This window comes from Diplotaxodon limnothrissa, linkage group LG10, assembly GCF_057381915.1.
Source record: "Diplotaxodon limnothrissa isolate DT_005_m linkage group LG10, D_limnothrissa_male_GT1.1, whole genome shotgun sequence".
NCBI lineage: Eukaryota > Metazoa > Chordata > Actinopteri > Cichliformes > Cichlidae > Diplotaxodon > Diplotaxodon limnothrissa.
In genome coordinates this window covers 13610382-13629700 of record NC_140605.1, presented here as the reverse complement: position 1 = coordinate 13629700, position 19319 = coordinate 13610382, and the positions used below count along the sequence as shown (strand labels likewise).

At 40.6% G+C, this 19319-nt stretch overlaps 1 protein-coding gene across 2 annotated transcripts in view; it reads right to left on the bottom strand.

The window, feature by feature from the left end:
• Positions 1-19319, bottom strand: part of LOC146623995 (cell adhesion molecule DSCAML1-like) — a 54175-nt gene that overhangs the window by 22015 nt on the left and 12841 nt on the right. For both annotated transcript variants that reach the window (XM_085363578.1, XM_085363579.1), the window contains exon 3: positions 18305-18451. In XM_085363578.1, the coding sequence (XP_085219704.1) occupies positions 18305-18451 (147 nt within the window). The remainder of the gene's footprint in view (positions 1-18304; positions 18452-19319) is intronic.

Sequence of the window (19319 nt, the reverse complement as noted above, 5' to 3'; positions counted from 1 at the left end):
ACCAGCATCAATATTTAAACTACAGAGTCTGTGTTTATCAGGGTCTTTCAGAGGGTTGAGCAGGTATACGGAAGGTAGCAGTTATGCACTGTGAATGTGTTTGCATCGAATATACTGTATGACCCGGGAGGAGGCACAGGCTGCAATTTCACAGCAGCCTTTGTTTGCCCCCTTAGAATGAAGCCTTACAGGATAATGAGCACTTTAAGACTGCTACTCCCACAACACCGACGACTAGCCTGTCACAACACTCTGACATAGGCAGGGAGAGAGAAACAGAGAGAGAGAGAGTCAGCAGGATCTGTCAAAGCCATTCTTTCTGTCCCTGTCTGCAGCAGTGAACTGAATTCATCCCATCTGCAGCCTCTTAAACAACACTTATTACACAATACACATCACATTAGTCCTCTCACTATCCAGCCATCACAACTGAGTGGTTTGTTCATAGAATCAGTCTATCGTTGGTTGACTCACTTCATGTCTTTGTGTGAACCATCATCAGTCTCACCCTTTTCCTCTTGCTCTCTCGCTTTCTCGCTGTTTTCTTTTTTTTTTGTTGCTCTGAGTTTCTAAGCAGAGTGGCAGACAGAGTAAAATATTAATTACTAAATCCGAAATCACTGTGCTCCCTCAGCTTTTATTCATGCTGACTTGACTAGACAATGAGAAACAGAACTGTACATCTTTCTCTCTCTCGCTCACACACACACACACACACACACACACACACACACACACACACACACACACACACACACACACTCTGCTTCAGGAGAATACGCAGAAATGCATGCATACTGTACAGGCATTCTGAATATAAAAACAGTACAGTAGTTTCTGTTGCAGGTTTTTTTTTCCGTTGTGCCTCCTTCATGTTACACAGACCCTTACAGAGCTTGAAGATGATGGATTGGATTGGATTTGTCAGACTCAAAGCTATATTTTGTCTTTAGTTTCAACTCGTCCATGTATACTAAGCATAAAGGAAGTCAGAGCCATGCACATGTATGTATGTACTTAATTTGGAAGAAAGATGCAAAAACACAAGTGCAGCAGATAAAACTTAAGTTGGAAAACTGTTAACTCTTGAGATAAACCGCAAAAAAAAAGATTCTAAAGTCGGATTTAGACTTCTCTGTGAAATCTACGTCCTAACCTCCGACATCACCACAAACCCCTTTCTAACCCTTGCCATTCAAAGGCCATTCAAGCCTTTTCGGGCTGCGTCGAACCAACGTGTATTTACATTTCTCTGGAAGTGCATCTCAGGTTATGTGAAAGGTTGCAGCATAGCGTTTTGTAGGACCTTCTGGTTTTGTTGTAAGTTACTGTGTAGATTTCCTGCTGAAGCATAATCCAGGGATAACCCAGCACTTACACAGCTTAAGATTTGCATTTTGAAATGTTTTATTACCTTAGCATTAGATTTTAAAACACTGATCAACAAAAAAAAAAAGCAATATATAAATACCAGCCTGTTTAACATCTAACCAAAACGGCTGTAAAATTTAAAAAAAAGAAACAGAGCGAGGCACTTACAGATCCTCAGAAATGCTCTGAAAGAACCATTTAAAAGGTTAAATAATTTTGTATCATGTATAAATGATTCTTTAAAGAGTCCTTTCACCCGAGAAGAAGCGCTTTGAAAGAAGCTGCATGGCCTAGAGGATTGTGACATTGTTAGATCCTGTATGAGTTTGGTCACTCTCAATGAGATGCATTCACAGGCAAAAACAGGGTGATGCCCAGATGCAGATGAGGTCCAGAGGGGAACTATTTTTATCTCCTTCTGCAGCTACATGTACGGGAAAGGGATTTTTATTTCTGACAGAAAAAAACTGTATATAGTGTGGATAATTTAACGGTTTAATCAGGAGTGTACATTTTTTAGTTTTGATGAAATTTTTAAAATAACTAAATTGGATTTGCTCTTTTTCCCCTTTTTTTTATGTAATTGTTGGCACATAGAGATAAACTAAGGTTAAGTCTGCTATTCTAAGTCTATAAGAGAACCCAGTTACTCATGAGCAAGGCACTGCAAAAGCCACCTGCTTTACCCAATCACTTAATGGTGTTTCACCAGGCAACTACTCTGTAGCGGTGTATACTCCAGCTGTATGCTCTGCAATGTTAAACAGGGCATTAGTAAAGTTAAAGTTCCTACCAAGCCTGTGATAAAGGTGTGCTTTCACTTTATTTTTTAAACCAACAAAATGCCGGCAGCCTCACAGTCACACAGACCAGAGCTGCTGCTCTGACAAATTCCAAAGAGAAGGAAGGAAAGGGGAATTAATAGAAGTGTAAATGTGTGAGAGAATAGGAAAAAATAAAAGCAAGAAATAGTCTATAAATAGGATGTATACTGTAGCTCATGCGAGTCCAGCAGTGTGTATGTGTGCGCACCATGTGTGCGAGTTAGTAGCAGCCTCATTTTCTCACATGCAAATGAAGGCGTCGGCACAAAGATAACGAGGCCCATATTTCCACCTCCTCAGTGGGGCCATTATTTATTGATGTTCTGCATCTTTCCCCCTCCCTCCCACTCTCACGCTTTCTTCATCCTCTCCCTGTTGCTAGGGTCTTCTCACTGGCATCCTGTTACGATTTTGGTGTACTTTCAGCAATTATTAAAGCACAGCGTGTTTACAATCATCAAGGACCAAATGTTGATACCCTAGGTGTTGTGTGAATGCAAAAATCGCAACGGCAAACTGGCTGTTGAAGTCGCTTAAATCAATAAAGAAAAGTAGGATCAGTTTGAAGTGGCTAAATATAGCTTTTCACATGCAAGTAGCTTTGTATCCAATCACAAATACTTTACAAAAACATACAACACAATGCACCGCGTTATAGCTTCCCGATTTCCTAAGCCTCAGTTGGAGGTTTGCTGGTTTCAGAAATCATTTAATCCAGTTCTGCACCTCAAAATCATGAAAATAACTAACAATTTGTCACCTCCTTTAACTAACTAATAAAATATTTGGAACTTCATTCATGAACAGTTTATTCAGCACTATTCCCAACAGGGAATCCGACCTACATGTTTAGAGGTGCAAATTTCCACAATATCCTATATTAAAGGCACCTAAGCAAGAATTTTCTTATGATACTAACCTGCTCAGATTTTCCAGTGTACATGACAAGAAGACAAAAAACAAAACAAAACACTGACAGGTCTGAGTAAAACACCTTTGCTCCCATGGGACTTCCAGTATGGACCCCATATCTAATGAGTTTGGAAAAGGCTAATGAGCTATCGAACTCTGATTCCTGTTTTCCTCCTGGTGGATCACTACAATCTGACCCCTGGATTCTTCATCTTACTCGACCCTGCTGATGGTCAAAGGCAGTAGATGCTTGTTTCTAAGGGCTTTCCCAGTTAAATGAAGGTTACTGCGCATTATGACGAGTGTAAGGTAGCACACGGAGAAGGTCAAAGGTTTTAGATTCCTTCAAACAATCACAACATTACAGTGCCTCTCTCTACACAGAGGCTTTCAAACAAAATTGGGACTGTCGTTTCTCTGCACATTTCACGTGTCACAACACTGATGTTTAATATCTACCTGAGGCTTTTAATGTAAATTGATTCATTGTAACAAGCTGTTGTAAAAATGCAGGAAAATTTGTGACTGAATGTATAATTTTTTTTAAATACTGTACAATACTTTTTAAAATCACAAGCATTAAACTATTAAACATTTTAATAATTTAATAATTGACCACAAAGTGTTGACAGTTTGTTATTCCGAAAGAATATCAGGAAGTCGGGGGATTGATTGATTAAATAAATAAGGACAAAAACTACACCTGAGACTTGAGCTCTGGTACTTTTACATCTCAAAAAAGTGAGTAAACCTAAGATGTAAAAATACATAAAAAAATAAAGAAATAAAAAAGAATCATCATCAATCAAAGTTATTTTTTGAATAGTGAATTAAAGCTCAACTGAAAAAACCTAGTAAATCCAATCTGGATGCTACCTGAAACTAATCTGACTTTAAAAATAATTAGAATATATAAAACTATAAATAATAAACCTGACAGTGGGTTTATTTTGTAGCATAAACGATACAGATGCCATTTTTAACACTTTGTTAAAGATTGCATCTGCACTATTGAGCAGAATAAAGTGTAAAGTACAGAAAACCCAGAATGTAAAATGTCCCCATATGAAAACGTGGGGTCTCAGGAGGCACAGGGGTGAGGACATGCAGTTATATGTCAATGTAAGAAATTGTTAGTGTAGAATACAGTAGGGACATTGTAAAATAACAGTTTACTGCTAGTTAATATTCCTGTCAGTATCTATTAAGTATATGTATAGTACAGTATGCCACATTTTGCAGTGTATCTTTTACAGTTAAAACATAATTCTTCACAATACTTTCAAAGTATTTAATTACAGTGGAAAGAAATTAACCTTGATGACATTTTGATTGGAGATGGTAACAGAAGGGTTTGAGCTCCAGACCCACAAAAATGCATCTGCACCTGAGTGTCAAAGCTTTATTAGTCTTTTCTAATTGAAATTGATTTTATATCCTTTAACCTCCTAGGACCGGGCGCCCACATATGTGGGCATCACATTTTGGGTTGTCTAGACCAAAATACTAAATTTTGCTCTACAAGGGCCTGATATCCACTTACAAGGACATTGTACTGGCTCTCTTTTACCGAAATTTAAAACGAATATCCTCATATGTGGCTCTCATTTTTCTTAGAAACAAAAATCAGGTAAAAAAAAAAAAAGAACAATCTGGTGATTCCTTGTTTTTACATTCATCAGGTCCTAATATGCCCAAATATCAAAGAGAATTTAAAAATGCATGCCATGGAAGAGTTTGGGTTTTAGGAGGTTAAACACCAAAATGATTTTGAGCTGCTAAAAAAACAGCATTCTGAGTCTCACTTTAGAAAAACTGCATTCTGTATTTCTGCATTATACCTGTGCTCTTAACGGCAAGTTGCAGAGAAGATTTTGAAAGAAGGTGAGAAGACGGAGGAGGGGAGGAGGAGCAGATCAAAGACTTGTGACTGTCACAGAAAGAAGACAAAAGAAAAAAAAAGCGCAACATATTCCGGAGATATTCTCTGCAGTGCTGGAATATGCTTGGTGCTCACAAATCCAGGCACACGAGGCCTGGATTTGTGTGTGTGTGGCACGTGCACACACAAAGAAACACCTACCGGGCTTAAAATAGGACAAAAACTATTAGCCTGCTGGCACAAAAAATAATAAACTACGTGTTAAAATTAGCACAGTGGATCCTGTGAATGGCAGTAAACCAGTTTTGCACTAGAGGAATGCTTTAAAGTGGAAGAGGGCCATCGATGAGTCATTGACTTGATTTTAATAACGAGAAAGAGAGGATAAGAAAAAGGGTAGAAGTAAAGGGCATGATGCTGGGTAAAGTAAGAAGGAGATAACAGCCCATGTCTGTATTCTCCACTCCTTTATGCAAAAAAGGGGGTGTTACATCTGTATTCAAAGCGGGAGCCCTCTCAACCCTCCCTCTGTTCTCTCCCTTTTCTATGCTGTGTACATTAAAAGCCCAAGTAGAAGCAGGTGTCAACCATTTAAATATATACACTGTCCTGGCTTTTATTCTGCTGCACACTTACTTAACATCTATGAATGGCACCCTCTTAACTCCTTTTAATTCATATTCAAAGCAGGTTTTATTGGCACAACTGAGGTGTAAAAACGAATTGTGCGACTGGAGCCACTGCATCTCCTTAATGCGAGAGACTTTGTTAACAACACACAGAGCATGAGTCAATGTGCGAGATAGGACTAAAGCCACATGAACAATATCTGTGTGTCAGCATTCGATTCTCTCTTTCTCTCTCACTCGCTTCTTTGTCACTCGCTCATTTTCTGGAAAGGAGTCGAGATTGCAGGGCATTGAGGGAGCCGCGGTTCTGTCATGTTTTCATTAAAAAGCCACGCTTCACTGTCTAATCCTAACTGCTCTCCTCTTTCCTAACCAATTGTGACTGCTTACCTCATCTTTCAATCATGTTTTCCCTGCCCTGCCCCTTGCCGCTGCGTGATGTTGTACACCAACTCACCGTGAGGGTAACGAATGACATAAAGTTGGGGGGACAGAAGTGAGGAAGAGGCAAACATGGAGGCTAAGAAGAGGCAGGGAAACAGAGGGATGAGGTAGAAAAGAAAGCAGAGTCCAGTTTTCCACCATGATGGGACCACGTCTCTTCTGCTCCACTGACTGCTCTGTCCCAATTTGCCCTGTGTGACTTTAAACAGTAAACACTGGGGGAGGGGATGAAGTGTGTGTGTGTGTGTGGGTTTGTGGGGGGGTATCGAGAGACTGAATGGACCGTCGGGGACAGACATGAAACCAATTGTATGCAAAAGACATTGTTTGCATAGATATACCTCGACAGAACGCTGCAGAGGTGCCATGTTACCCCCCATAAAGCCGTCCCTAACCAGACAGGGCGACAATGCAGCGTAAAGCTAAATGGACCATCTCAGATAGAGAAAATTAAGCATCAGTGGAAGCATCAGAGGAAACGAGGGATGCAGGGGAAAGAGAGTGGGCGGATAGGAGAGAAATGGGGAGAGATGTAGAAATAGGACTCCATTATTCATGACGTGTGTTTCATGTGCTTGGTGACATCTGGGACAGCAGTGATAATGAGAGTCCCGGGAGACAGAAACCACACGCACACACACACACACACACATGTATCCCAATGCATGGCATCGTAGAGACACGTGCCACTATTGTCCAAACACCTTCTCTTTACTGGATGTCCCATTAATTCCTATTGAACAGCTAATTTTCTGTGCACTAAAGCTTAAACACTGAAGTAACTTTGGTCTTCAAAAAATGCACCTCAGTATAAAAGTAAACATCCGGCAATGAAAAGCTTTCCACTCCTCCACCTTGTTTTCATTTAGTTGCAGATAAGAGACGATGTTGGATTTATGGTGTGTGTCTGCCATCATATGTGTGTGTGTGTGTGTGAGACAGAGAGAGAGATGAGATGAGATGTAGTGTACTCCAGCTTAGCCCCATGGCCTGGGGCAGTGAGCTGCATTAGCAGCACTGAGTGAGCTGCCTGGTCCCTCCCTATTAGAGTGCTGGTGGCAGAGGAGTGTCACTGCCCAGATGCTATATATAGAAATAATAAGGAATTTTCTCAAAATTTCCTGGATCCAGATGCAGAAACAGGCACTAAATCACCTACTTGGACTCATAAACCTGATTATGCTTCTTGTTCTTTGTTTTACACCACTTGTCTTCCTCTTCTTGCGACATACCTCCTAAATTCATAAGTGCATACTGCACTATATAGATAGATAGATAAGATAGATGCATATCTCTCTCTCTCTCTGTCTCTGTCTCTCTCTCTCTCTCTCTCTCTCTCTCTCTCTCTCTCTCTATATATATATATATATATATATATATATATATATATATATATATATATATATATATATATATTAGGGGTGCAACGATATTCGTATCGATATTGAACCGTTCGATACAGTGCTTTCGGTTCGGTACGCATATGTATCGAACAATACAATATTTTTCAATATTTTTTTTTTTTTTTTTTTTGTGTCCCGTTTGGATCTATAGCCATCAGAATTGTTGTCTTGAGGCCAAGAAAGATGCCAAGAGGATTTATTTTAAGTGGATCATCATATTGGTCCATTTGATTGACCTTTATTATAATTATGAATTTATTTTATTTTCAGTTGCAAACGGGACAGACATGACTGTGGGATAGGACAGGGGGAAAGAATGAAAGAAAGAGGGGGAGAGAAAGAAAGAAAACCAAAGGGGAGAAAAAAAAAAGAACAATACAAAATTTGTAATTTATTTTATCAACTTTCCTTCTGACGATGCTGTCTGTGTTGAGCGCTCAGTGAATCTGCATTTGACTACTCCGCCTAGGCTCGAGAGTGCAGCCTAGGCGGAGTAGTCGAACGCAGATTCACTGAGCACTCAACACAGACAGCATGGTCAGAAGGAAGAGCGCAGGGCAAGCTAGCGAGACAGAAGTGGACCTCCCCACCCTCATTCAGATCTGGCGTTTGGAATTATTTTGGTTTTCATGTGACGTATGACCCTGAAGGTAAGCGAGTCATGGACTAAAGTAAAACAGTATGTTGGATGTGCCATGCAATGCTCAATTACATGGGTGGGAGCTAGTGTGTTAGCGCAGTTAGCTCGTTAACGTGTTGGCCGTCTAGCCCCTCTGTATAGGGTAGCTCGTTAACGGAGATTTGCCGTGTTGTGGCGTTAAGGTTATTTCAACGAGATTAACCTGAAAGCACTAGTGGGAACACAACGAATATGACTGCACATTTACACCGACATCATCCTAGTGCAAAGACAAAAACAACAAGCATGCATGCTACAAACTTTAGCCGAGTCATTTAGACAGCTGTTAGCACAGGATTCTCCTTATGGAGACCTGATATGTTTAATATGCTGCTGAGAATATAGCCCAGAAGAAGCGGATAGTATAGCTTTTATTTTGGAAAGAGACATTTCTCTGTAATAAACTCTCTTTTCCAAAGATGAGTGATTCCTCAATCAGATACAGGGCTCGCAATATCGCTAGCCCGATGTCCCGGGGCTATCTCTGCCCTGCCTGTCGGGCTATTGTAGGAAGGAAAAATATATGTCAATGCTTTTGCATTCTTTCAGAAATGTAGCTGGGTAATTATGTCATTGGGTGAGCCACTGTCAATATGTGACATATTGAAATCGTGTTTGAATTTGCGCTTGTTTTTTTGCTTTCACTTTGCAATCGCGCGAACTGTGTATAGAGAGCGACAGCACTGATCTGTGAGTGATGATAATTTGTGCACCAATTCCTCTGACATCGTCTTATTAATTGTTAGCTTACTATGCAAACATGACAAGTGAAATCTCCCGCAGCTTAAACATGTGAGAGGTTGATCGCGCAGAGAATCGCTGAGCTTATGTGAGTGCGGCAGGATATATATTTCACTACGATGACCTGGATGACTGAGAACCTTCACAGACAGATATATATTTTAGTTCTGCTGAGCCAAATAAGACAGGTCAGGGTGAAGAAGTGACAGCCAAAGAAAAGCTTACCACAAAACGGAGAAGTTATGACAAATCAGACTATAAGGCAAAAAGAAAGTGCAGCTTTATGGTTTCATGGACAAAATAATTTCTGTGGCTGCAATATGACGAGCTAAAAAACAACACGCACAAGGGTTAGGGTTAAATTTAAAAACTGTACTTTTGTGTTAAAATATATATTTATAATTTTAATAAATGACAAATTAAAAAGGCATGAACATTTTTTTTTGTATCGAAAAAATATCGAACCGTGACACCAAAGTATCGAACCGAACCGAACCGTGAATTTTGTGTATCGTTGCACCCCTAATATATATATATATATATATATGTGTGTGTGTGTGTGTGTGTGTGTGTGTGTGTATTCAATGTATGAATTTCCCCTGCAGCATAAAACATTGCATCTCATTGTCACTTTTTGCTGGATACCAAGCCTTTTACCAACACAATGCTCTGGAAAATGAGGGCTGCTATTTGTTTCTTCCCCATAGTATGTATGTGCTCAGTTATTGACTGATGTCTTAACAGAGTTTCACTTTATAGTAGGGCTGAACGATATATCGCATTTGCGATAATATCGCGACATGATCAAGTGCAATTTTCTAACCGCAAAGGCTGCGATTATACTCTGGACATGTCCAAATTCATGGGCTGCATCCTCCTGAGGCCGCATTTGTAGACCGATTACGTCACAGCGACGCGCCGAAGGCTGTCCAAATTACTACCATATCCCAGAATTCATAGCGCGGCCCAGCCAAACTCCAGTTTCCAACAATGGCGGCCGCTACTAAGTTTTAAAATTACTCATACTAATCTTTCTGGGTCACAAAATAAACTTTTAAAATATTTTCAGGCGAGAAAGTAGTTGTGTAAACATCAAATATCTGCTCGGTTTATCAAGATATCCCATATTTGCAAAAGTGCTTCGACGTTTTCAGAGGCGTCTGCTACCCACCAGATCGACAGCTAGCCGGGAGCTCGAGGGTTACTGATGCGGCCGAGAACGGCACAACTCCCGGCACATCATTTTCAGATCACCGCGGAGTTTCGCTGCTCGGGTTAAACGTAATATATAAGTCACTTAGACAACCTAAAAATGTTATTGTTGGGCTTTTTTCAGTGTTTTGTTTGTTTGTGAGTAAATCGGTTTGGCTGAGATTAAAGTTATTAGATTAGATAAAATAAAACTTTATTAATCCCCCGGGTGGGTTCCTCCTTGGTTTTCACACAGCTGACTAAACGTCAAACAGAAAACTTATTAAACAGAAGTATGAGACAGTCGAGAATTTACGCCAGTGTCTGGTTATATTTTAGATAGCAAGAAGCAGACGGCCGAGTTTATTAAACTCCACCGAGACAGCGCTGACGCTAATCAGAACTAGCCTTCTGATTCAGAAGGCTAGACCGTCCAATTTCACGCCTTTAAATTTTAAAGGCGTGTTTGTGTGTGTGTTTATACAATTGCTATTATGTTTGCACTTTATGTGTAATGTTACTGACTGCAGAGATCAGTAAGATGTGTGTATTTTTTATTTATTAGTTTTATTTATTTAATATTATTTTTTAATTGAATGACTGTCTAGTAGTTCACAGATGTCGAAAAACTGAGTGTGGTAAAGCCACTGATTTTTTTTATGTATATTTCTGCAATCTGCACATTGTACTGACTTTCATTTTAATGTTTACACCAGGGTTCCTTGTCAGCACTTTATGCTCAGATGTTTGTAAGCTAAAAATAAACTATTGTGTATGTTCAAATATACTGTTGTGATTGAAGAAGTTAAATAAAAATGTCAGTCATCAATTCATGCATCACCTCATGTCATCATAACAGAGGTCTGTCTTCCAGGAAAGAACAGTTTAAAATTAATGTAATATAGTATTGGCCATACTATATGATGTATTGCTTGTCTTTGTTTAATAATACAGAAGACAAAGACCTTAAAAAATAATCGCATATCGCATCGCAATCGCAATATTGGGGCAAAAAATCGCAATTAGATTATTTTCCATAATCGTTCAGCCCTACTTTATAGTGATCAAACCACTCACCTACTGCAAAAATAATGAATTATTGAACATTTCCTATGTGCATACTAATCTATAAGCAACAAGCCACCTCTTCCTCAGACAGGCGTTTCTGTCACATAAAAACCTCAGAGGAGCTTTTCACTATGACCCACGCTATAATCAGTCGGGGTCTGTGATGTTGATCTGGCCTTTGTGCGTGTTTGGATAGCTAATAGTGAAGCGGATCAATAGGTCTGATTGAGAGGTCATGTAGGAACATGGCACTTTGATGACCACCGGGGATCCCATCCAGTCCCTCATCATGCCTCCTCATGAGACTGTGAATGATAAACCACATTCACAGAAACATGAGGAAAAGAACCTCTCACTCACACAGAGAGACTCACAAAAGTAGAAAATTGATACCAGAATTTTGAGCGTATGTAAACATATATTTTTACTACAATCCCACATATCAAATATGATAACATTTCAGGAGAAAACAGTGGGGCAACACTGTAAAGCTATAAGTTTTTGCGTTGTAGAAAGCCAGGATTAGAGAACAAATCACTGCCTTTAATAATGAAAGCAACACAGAAATGAAGAAAGAAAGGGACACGAAACTTCTAGTCTCTGCTGTGAGTGGTTGTGAAAATAAGCATTTCCTTAAATACGATTTCTTAGTAGATCCTGCTGTAATCTCCTCGCTCTAATCCTGCTTTCGCCTGCCTAAACAAAAGCGTGGAAGGAAGTAGGAAAAAAGGGGTAAAACCTCTTTGCTTCCAATCCTATTTCTTAACCCAATCCACGCCACATAAACCCTGCAACTCTTTTACTCTAAGCCTTGACACAAGCCTTCCTGCTTTCACTTTCCTTAATGACTGTGGATGTGGACGGAAATGCAGATTAACAGCTATCTCTTACAACGCCACTGGGGACCCGTTCTTTGCCTTGATATCACAAAAAGTGTCAATAATAATGCAACGATAATAATACTGACTGATTGGAATGATTGCTCAGGATTGTGGATATGACCTGAAATCAATGAAGATAAACTACTTTTATTGATCTGCTTTCCTTCTCATATTAGCTTTTTGTCTTCAGTTATAATGCGACAACTTTAGTAACTAAGCTACTAAGATTCTGTTTAGATGCCATTATTTGCTACTGCGCATCCATTTATATTTACTGAAAATTAAAAGTTTACAATTTTGGTATTTTGATTCTCCCACTATATCAACTACATTTGACCGATATGTCTCCATAATTCAATTACAATGTAAGTTAAAAGCTGATTTCTGCATTTTAAAAGAAGTCACACTTGTTGAAAAGTTCAAAACAGTAAGATTTGGCCTGGTTGGCGTTGTTTCATTTTCTTGGTTTGCTCTATGTGACTTTTCACAAAAAATTTATTTTCATCACAAAAAAAAAAGAAAGCCAAAGGAGCAAAATAATCTTGGTAATTTGTCAATGAAGAAGAAACTTCCTAAACTCTCGCTTCCTCTCTCCCTCAGTTTCTATACTCTCACAGCCTGGCTTGAAGGGTTACATAGTGGCCAGGTTTCTGTCAGACTGATGTGCTCGCAGGGGCTTTCCTATCATTCCCTCTTACTCTGAGTGACACTGATACACTGATGCACTGTAAACATAAACATGCTGCATGTGTGTGTCTATAGCTGTGTGTGAGCCTGTGTGTTTTTGATGGAGACAAGGAGGCGAAAAAGCAAACGAGAGCGAGGGCCGAAGCGTCAGAGTGTGTGCATTTCTGCGTTAAGTGCACGTGAGCAGGCGAGTGTAATAGTGTGTAAATACTCAATAACAGCCGACACTTGTCAGCCCTCTGCTCTGTACACACAAAGCCTGTGGTTGGGCCATTGTTGAACTCCGCCTCTCCATGCCATCCCTCCAACCCCCCCCCCCCCCCCCCCCCCCCCCATCCCCTCCCAAATGGGCTTCTCAAGCAGAGATAATTATGTCTATTGTGCCCCTTGCAGCACGCGCTCACACTCACGCACACACACACACATACACATTCACTGGTTTGTGCTAATTAACACACCCACCCACGTGTCTGCTCAACCTAACTGAGTAAAAGATGGCTGCCAGCAACCCATCTGTTCCTGTCCGGCTCTCAGTCGCTCTCAGCACACTGGGGCAAATATGAGAGGGGCAAAAATATCTACAGAAAGTGAAAGACCAACTGACAGAGGTGAACAAACCACAAACAAGTGAAAAGACATACATTTCAACCCTGTCATGTTGATTGTTATGTCTCGGGAAGACAGTTTTTCCAGCACCTCATTGCTGAGTTTTGGTCATACTGCCACACGTTTGCAGGTGTATGCTCATGGTGGAGGCTTCATCTGCATGATTTAGTCCCCCATTAACCCTTCCCTATTGCCTGCTGTGTACCACATGGGACAGAGGCAGGGGTAGATGAGGGAGAGGTGAGAGAGGGATGATGTGACACCCAAGGGTTTGTGGGGGTTATGTTCCAAGAGCCCCGGGGATGCCACGTATTCCCCATCCTCCTCTATCACACAACGTCCTGATGTACTCAGACGGCCCGAGCACAACAACAGGCGAGAAGTCACAAAGCAGCGCAAACCACAGCCTTAATGTATCCCAAGTTAATGTTTAATGAGTACGCCATATTCAGGCTGGTACATGCAAAATCTGAAAATGGCTTTATTGTGTTACTTTTGAAGGGCGCGTGTGTCTGTGTGTGCAGAGAGGCTTGTTCAGTTGTACTTACTAGAAGCAAGTGTGTGTGTCAAAGTGTGTTTACAAGCGTCTGCCGTGTCCCAGACAAGTGTATCCATTAATGTATTCCTGCTCTGAGTACACAAGCACAGATTTACAGACATGGTGTCCTAACACACTGCTGCTCTCCATGACGTCCCTCTGCCTTTGTCACCTCTCTCCTGCACCTGTGTGAAGCCTTATGACACTAACTTTCTAATTACACAGAGGGAAAACTGTATAACCATCTATACACATACAACAGTATTGTTATATAATGGTACTCCCTATGTGTGTGTTTATTTTATTTTTTTTCACCGTTTTGTATACTTAGTTTTTTATTTTTCCTTTTGTCCTACAGAAATTATAACAAGCATAATTGATCTGTTTTATAAATAATCTGCATATTAATTGACAAAGTGGACTGGAGTGTGCTTGTCAGCATCATCAGACTCCCATGTGTATTTGAATCACCTACAAACCAGTCAATTCAGCTGCAATGTTTTAGCTGTTTGCGTAGCTGTATATGTGTGTGTGTGTGTGTGTGTGTGTGTGTGTGTGTGTGTGTAGCTGTGTACTATTGAGTCTATGTAACCTCCTGGTGTCCAGCACCCGAGGGGGCCAAAGATTGATTTGTAATGTAGCCTGTAAGTGACCTCGCCACCTGGTGACTCCTGTTAGAATCCAATTTTACATTAGCGCCTGATACTGATCACACTGACAGGTTATGACAGGTTACAGTACAAAATGTGCCTGACTTATGATATACTGCGGCTATTTTGTTAAAATATGAGAGGGGGTAGAACAAGATGAGAGTTTGGAGTGTGACTGAATGAGAGCAGAAAATATTGCTCTGTGTAGGACAGGAGTTTATTAATCTGGTTTTCTAATCTTATATATACACTGTAATTCTATTTTGTGCTTTTCAGCCTGAGGTTTTAAGGAAATGTTTATCAAATTACTGTGCAAATACATAAACAAGACCAAACAGTGTAGCAGGTGGATTAGATGGGGCATGGTTGGGCATCTTCTGTGGACCACCATGTGGCTACAGCCATCTGCTGGTCCAGTCTCTATTCATCGGACCCACTCATTAGCTTTCTGCTGATTAGACCGACGGCCTCGATCGGCAAGCTGAACCCTCTCTGTGTCCCACTGTTGTCTTTATTCCCGTCCACAAACCCTCCATCTCTCTGTCTCTGCTCCAGCTCGCCTCCTTCAGATCACTACTCAGATTAGCAGACCTCAATTGTCTCACGAGGGTCACAAACACGCGTGGGCACACACACAGACACGCACGCACACAAAGCTTAACTACAAGGATAGTACGGGACGGGGAAGCGAGAGGGAAATAGGTCAGTCTGCCTGCACCCCTCCCCTCTTAACCACCCCCCCTGTCCTGGCTGGATGGGAAAGTGGGACAGGCAAGGGGACAAACACACACACACACACACATACATAATCATGCACACATATAATCACACACACACACACACACACACACACACACACACACACACACACACACACACACACACACACAAAATGCTCCAGAAGGGAAACGTGTGTTTGACAAAATAGAACCTGTTGTGGTTCAAAGGGCATGGCTGCGTTGTGTTATGTCATCAACTCAACCTTCACACCAATATGTGACTGTGCTACTGATCAGAGTCTACACATAGCAATGCCTCCGTGCAAAAGCACAGATATGAAGTGCAGATAAACTACTTAAACTCTTTTTTAATTCAATGTAGGGCTGTCATGATATCAGATTTGCACATCACAGCAACACTGTTGCCATATATATAAAAAAACCAAAACATGCTATCAGTCAGATTCGTCTATGACTTGGTTCAGTTTGTGTTGTCTGATCCACTAATGTAAAGAAAACAGGCCTGTCTATTCATGTATGTACTCATACTGTGCTTTTGTTTTGAGATAGGGACAAATGACGAGGAGGCGGTACAGGAAGGAACTGTGATCAGATTCATTGATGGTTCGGTGGTGCCACAAATGTTGCTTCGAAGGTGGGGAACATCAGTGAATCACTACGCCTAAAATACCTCAATTTACATTTAAAAAAGATAAAGTCATAAATATGCACTGAGCTATCAGCTGAAATGCATTTCTGAAAATAAGAAAAAGCAAAAGTTTTTCATTTTCTTTTGTGACAGTTAGCCAAAGCCCACCAGATGACAATACATAGGACTGAATGATTGAATGCTTTGACTTGGTGCTTGCAGACCATTTCCATCAGACAATGGCCTCTCTCATCAGTAACAGATAACAGAGTATTTGCTCTCAGAGATACATTTAAGTGGGTCTGATCAGAATAAAGATTAGTACTAATCAAATGTTTGAATATTATTTGTTGACAGTCGTATTATTGTGTTAAGTGGCAAAACCTACAGGATTTTTATCTGTCCCCTGCTTCTCATTACCCTAAATTGTAACAAGCAGAAAAGGAAAATGGTGCAATGAATGAGTCTGACTATGTGTGTCTTTGCACAGTGGCTTTATTTCCTCAAATTTCACCATCATCTCCTGCTGTGACAGGTAGTCACCTACTCACGTGCACATCGGGAGCTTTCCATCATAAAATCTATTTTAACTTTCACATCTTCATTAGATGTATCCAGACAGTCCTTTGCTGGCCAATCAGGGAAAAAGCATCACTCTGTAGTGTTTGAAATGATCTAGTGAGGAGTAGGAGATCAGTATGAATACACTGGACTGTTTATATAACCACATGTATCAGCTGTATATGGACATTTACTGTATGTGTCCATGAGTATGTTTGCATATTGTGCACCCATGTGAGAGTGCAATAACAATATTCAGATTATGAGCTGTTGTGCAGACTATGTTGATTGGCTGTGAGGATGACGAGGTCACTTTGCTGATTGGAGGGTCAAGGTTGAATGCAACCACGCTGCCAGTGTTTGCCCTGTTTGTGTGTGCTGCTGTTGTAGTGAAACGAATGCTGAGTTCAGTGAGCAGCTCATCATGTTCAGCATCTGATCCTCACACTCACTGCTCATCAACTGACCTATATACCCCTAATTACACACTGGAGCCTCATGACAGTACAGAAACACCCCATACATAGAAATCACAAATATAGACACAGAGGGCTGGCATACCCAAAGCAGATCTACTATATTTATGTTCAGGAATCATCAGAAGTCACATGTAAACCAAGCGTGACATCAACAACTCATAATTTTAAGAGCCGAACTGAGGAAAGGGAAAGAGAGCACAAATATGAAAGCATACGAGTAGAACATTTATGTCTGGCTGGCTGATATGTGTATAATATGAGCATTCATGAGAATTTTCATGAATTTAGCTAAGTAAAAAGCAGTAAAGTATTTTTCCTACACACTTTAAGTGTTAATAGTGAATGCCAAAATAAAAGTATGGCAAGAAATACAAAAAGTGGGTGATTTGGTCACAGCCCTGAAAAATGTGGCCCATTAAAGCAGTCACATTGGTAACTGAGGACAAAAAAATAACTCTAAATACACAAAAATGCTTCAGTATTATAAAAAAATACTGTACCCTGAAATGTCTGAAAATGACAAATTACTGCAACCTTGGTGCATGTACATGTGTGACACAGAGTCTGTGTGCTTTGCATACATATAATATAAAACGCCATCTGCCAGGACCTGAGGCCGTTCTTGCCCTACTACCCTCCTTGCTACTCTTCCTTTGGTTTGCTCTTCTTTTCCATCTCTCCTCCCTCTGCCCTTTATTGTTATTGCAAGGGGTTTTACATGCAGAAAATAATTAGGCCCACATCTCAAACAAAATCATGAGAAAAATGTACCTACAAAAAAAGCTGGAAAAACACATAAAGACAGATCTCAACATTTATCTTTTCTCGCACACACACACACGCTCACATACACTAATGAGGTTAATGAAGATGAATGCAGGGGCACAGTCCTATTGACATCCTGTATCTCTAATTGTGGCCCTGTTCTTCAAGGACATAGTGGCAAGACAAGCAGGGAGTGGACCAAAATAGATCTGATGAGGAGAAAGTGTGGAACGTGGAAAGAGATGTCTGTCTTTCATTTTCTTTGGTGTCAAACACAATTAAAGGCACTAGTTGACATTAGCTTGAGATAATTAAATGTGATGTGGAAAGCAGGGCTAGCAGAGTTGGAAAGATGGAACCGTCCAAAGAAAGAAGGTGGCAGACGAAAGAGGGTGAGGGTGGAGATATGTTCAGGAAGGAAGGAGAAGGAGGAGGAGGAGGACCGGATCAGTGATCCAGAACAGTGAACAGACAGAAGACACGAGTTAAGAATTCGGTCAAACACACAAACAGAGACACAGACATAAAGACACACACACACACATAAAGACAACCCTGAATCCAACAGTCAACAATCAATGTGCCTTCACCATCTCGCTCCAAATTCACTCACTTAATGTCCTACCTGGGACAATGGAAACAGTGTCTCTCTCCCAGGATACAACACTGACGTACTCCTGCACAGCAGCGGGGATGAGGCACTTGAACACAGCTACGTTGCCCCGCATTGAGCGTTGGTCCGCCACCCGCACGGTGTAGGGCTCCCTGAAAACTACACAAACACAAACACAATATTACATACAACACACTGCATGTAGAAAGGATTCAATCTTTTAAATGGGGTTTTCTACCAAGGAATAAAGACTTCCCTATTTTTTTATGAACATTAAAAGAGATGAATTTGAAAGATGATGATTATCTACATAAAATATCCCAGAAGTGTTCCATTTAGAAGATGCGTCGAGAGAGTGTGAGCGCCATCAACATGGTCCTATTACCCCTCTTGCCAAGGCAAAAACAACAATCAGCTCCGTGTTTACATCATCAAAAACAACACATTAACACTCCAGAGCAAAACGCCCTTTCATCAATTACCACAGCACTCCGCATGTATTCACTGGAAATTACTGAACTACTCCTGTCTATTGTTTGAACTCTTCTAATCCTGCCTCTGCTTTTGGCACAAATGGCTCAAGCCACCATTAGGCAGGATAATCATGGAAATCATTTTCTAGCTCGGGGATGACATCATAATAAAACACTGATGTTTTTGCTCAGAACTTCCCAAGTATACAACAGACTGAGCTGCACTGAAGGGTTAATGGTGCTTTGGTTTATTCAGGTTCATGCAATATTTTACACTCTGTTGAATGAGCAGGAGCTCATTAGCGAAATCACATGAAAGCTAGCACGTATCTGAAGGTTGCTAAGAAACTGGTTCGGAATCCCTTTCCTGGTAACAGACATGATGACAGCATGCATACATTCCTGCCGCAAGAAGAAAACACTTGCCAAAATTTACATCTTCTTTAAATAAATAAATTAAATAAACCCGTTCTGTTGAGTTCTTTTGAAACAGTATAATGAAACCCTTCTGTTGTGAATTTCTTTACACTTTGCTGTAAGCCACGAGGCAGTAG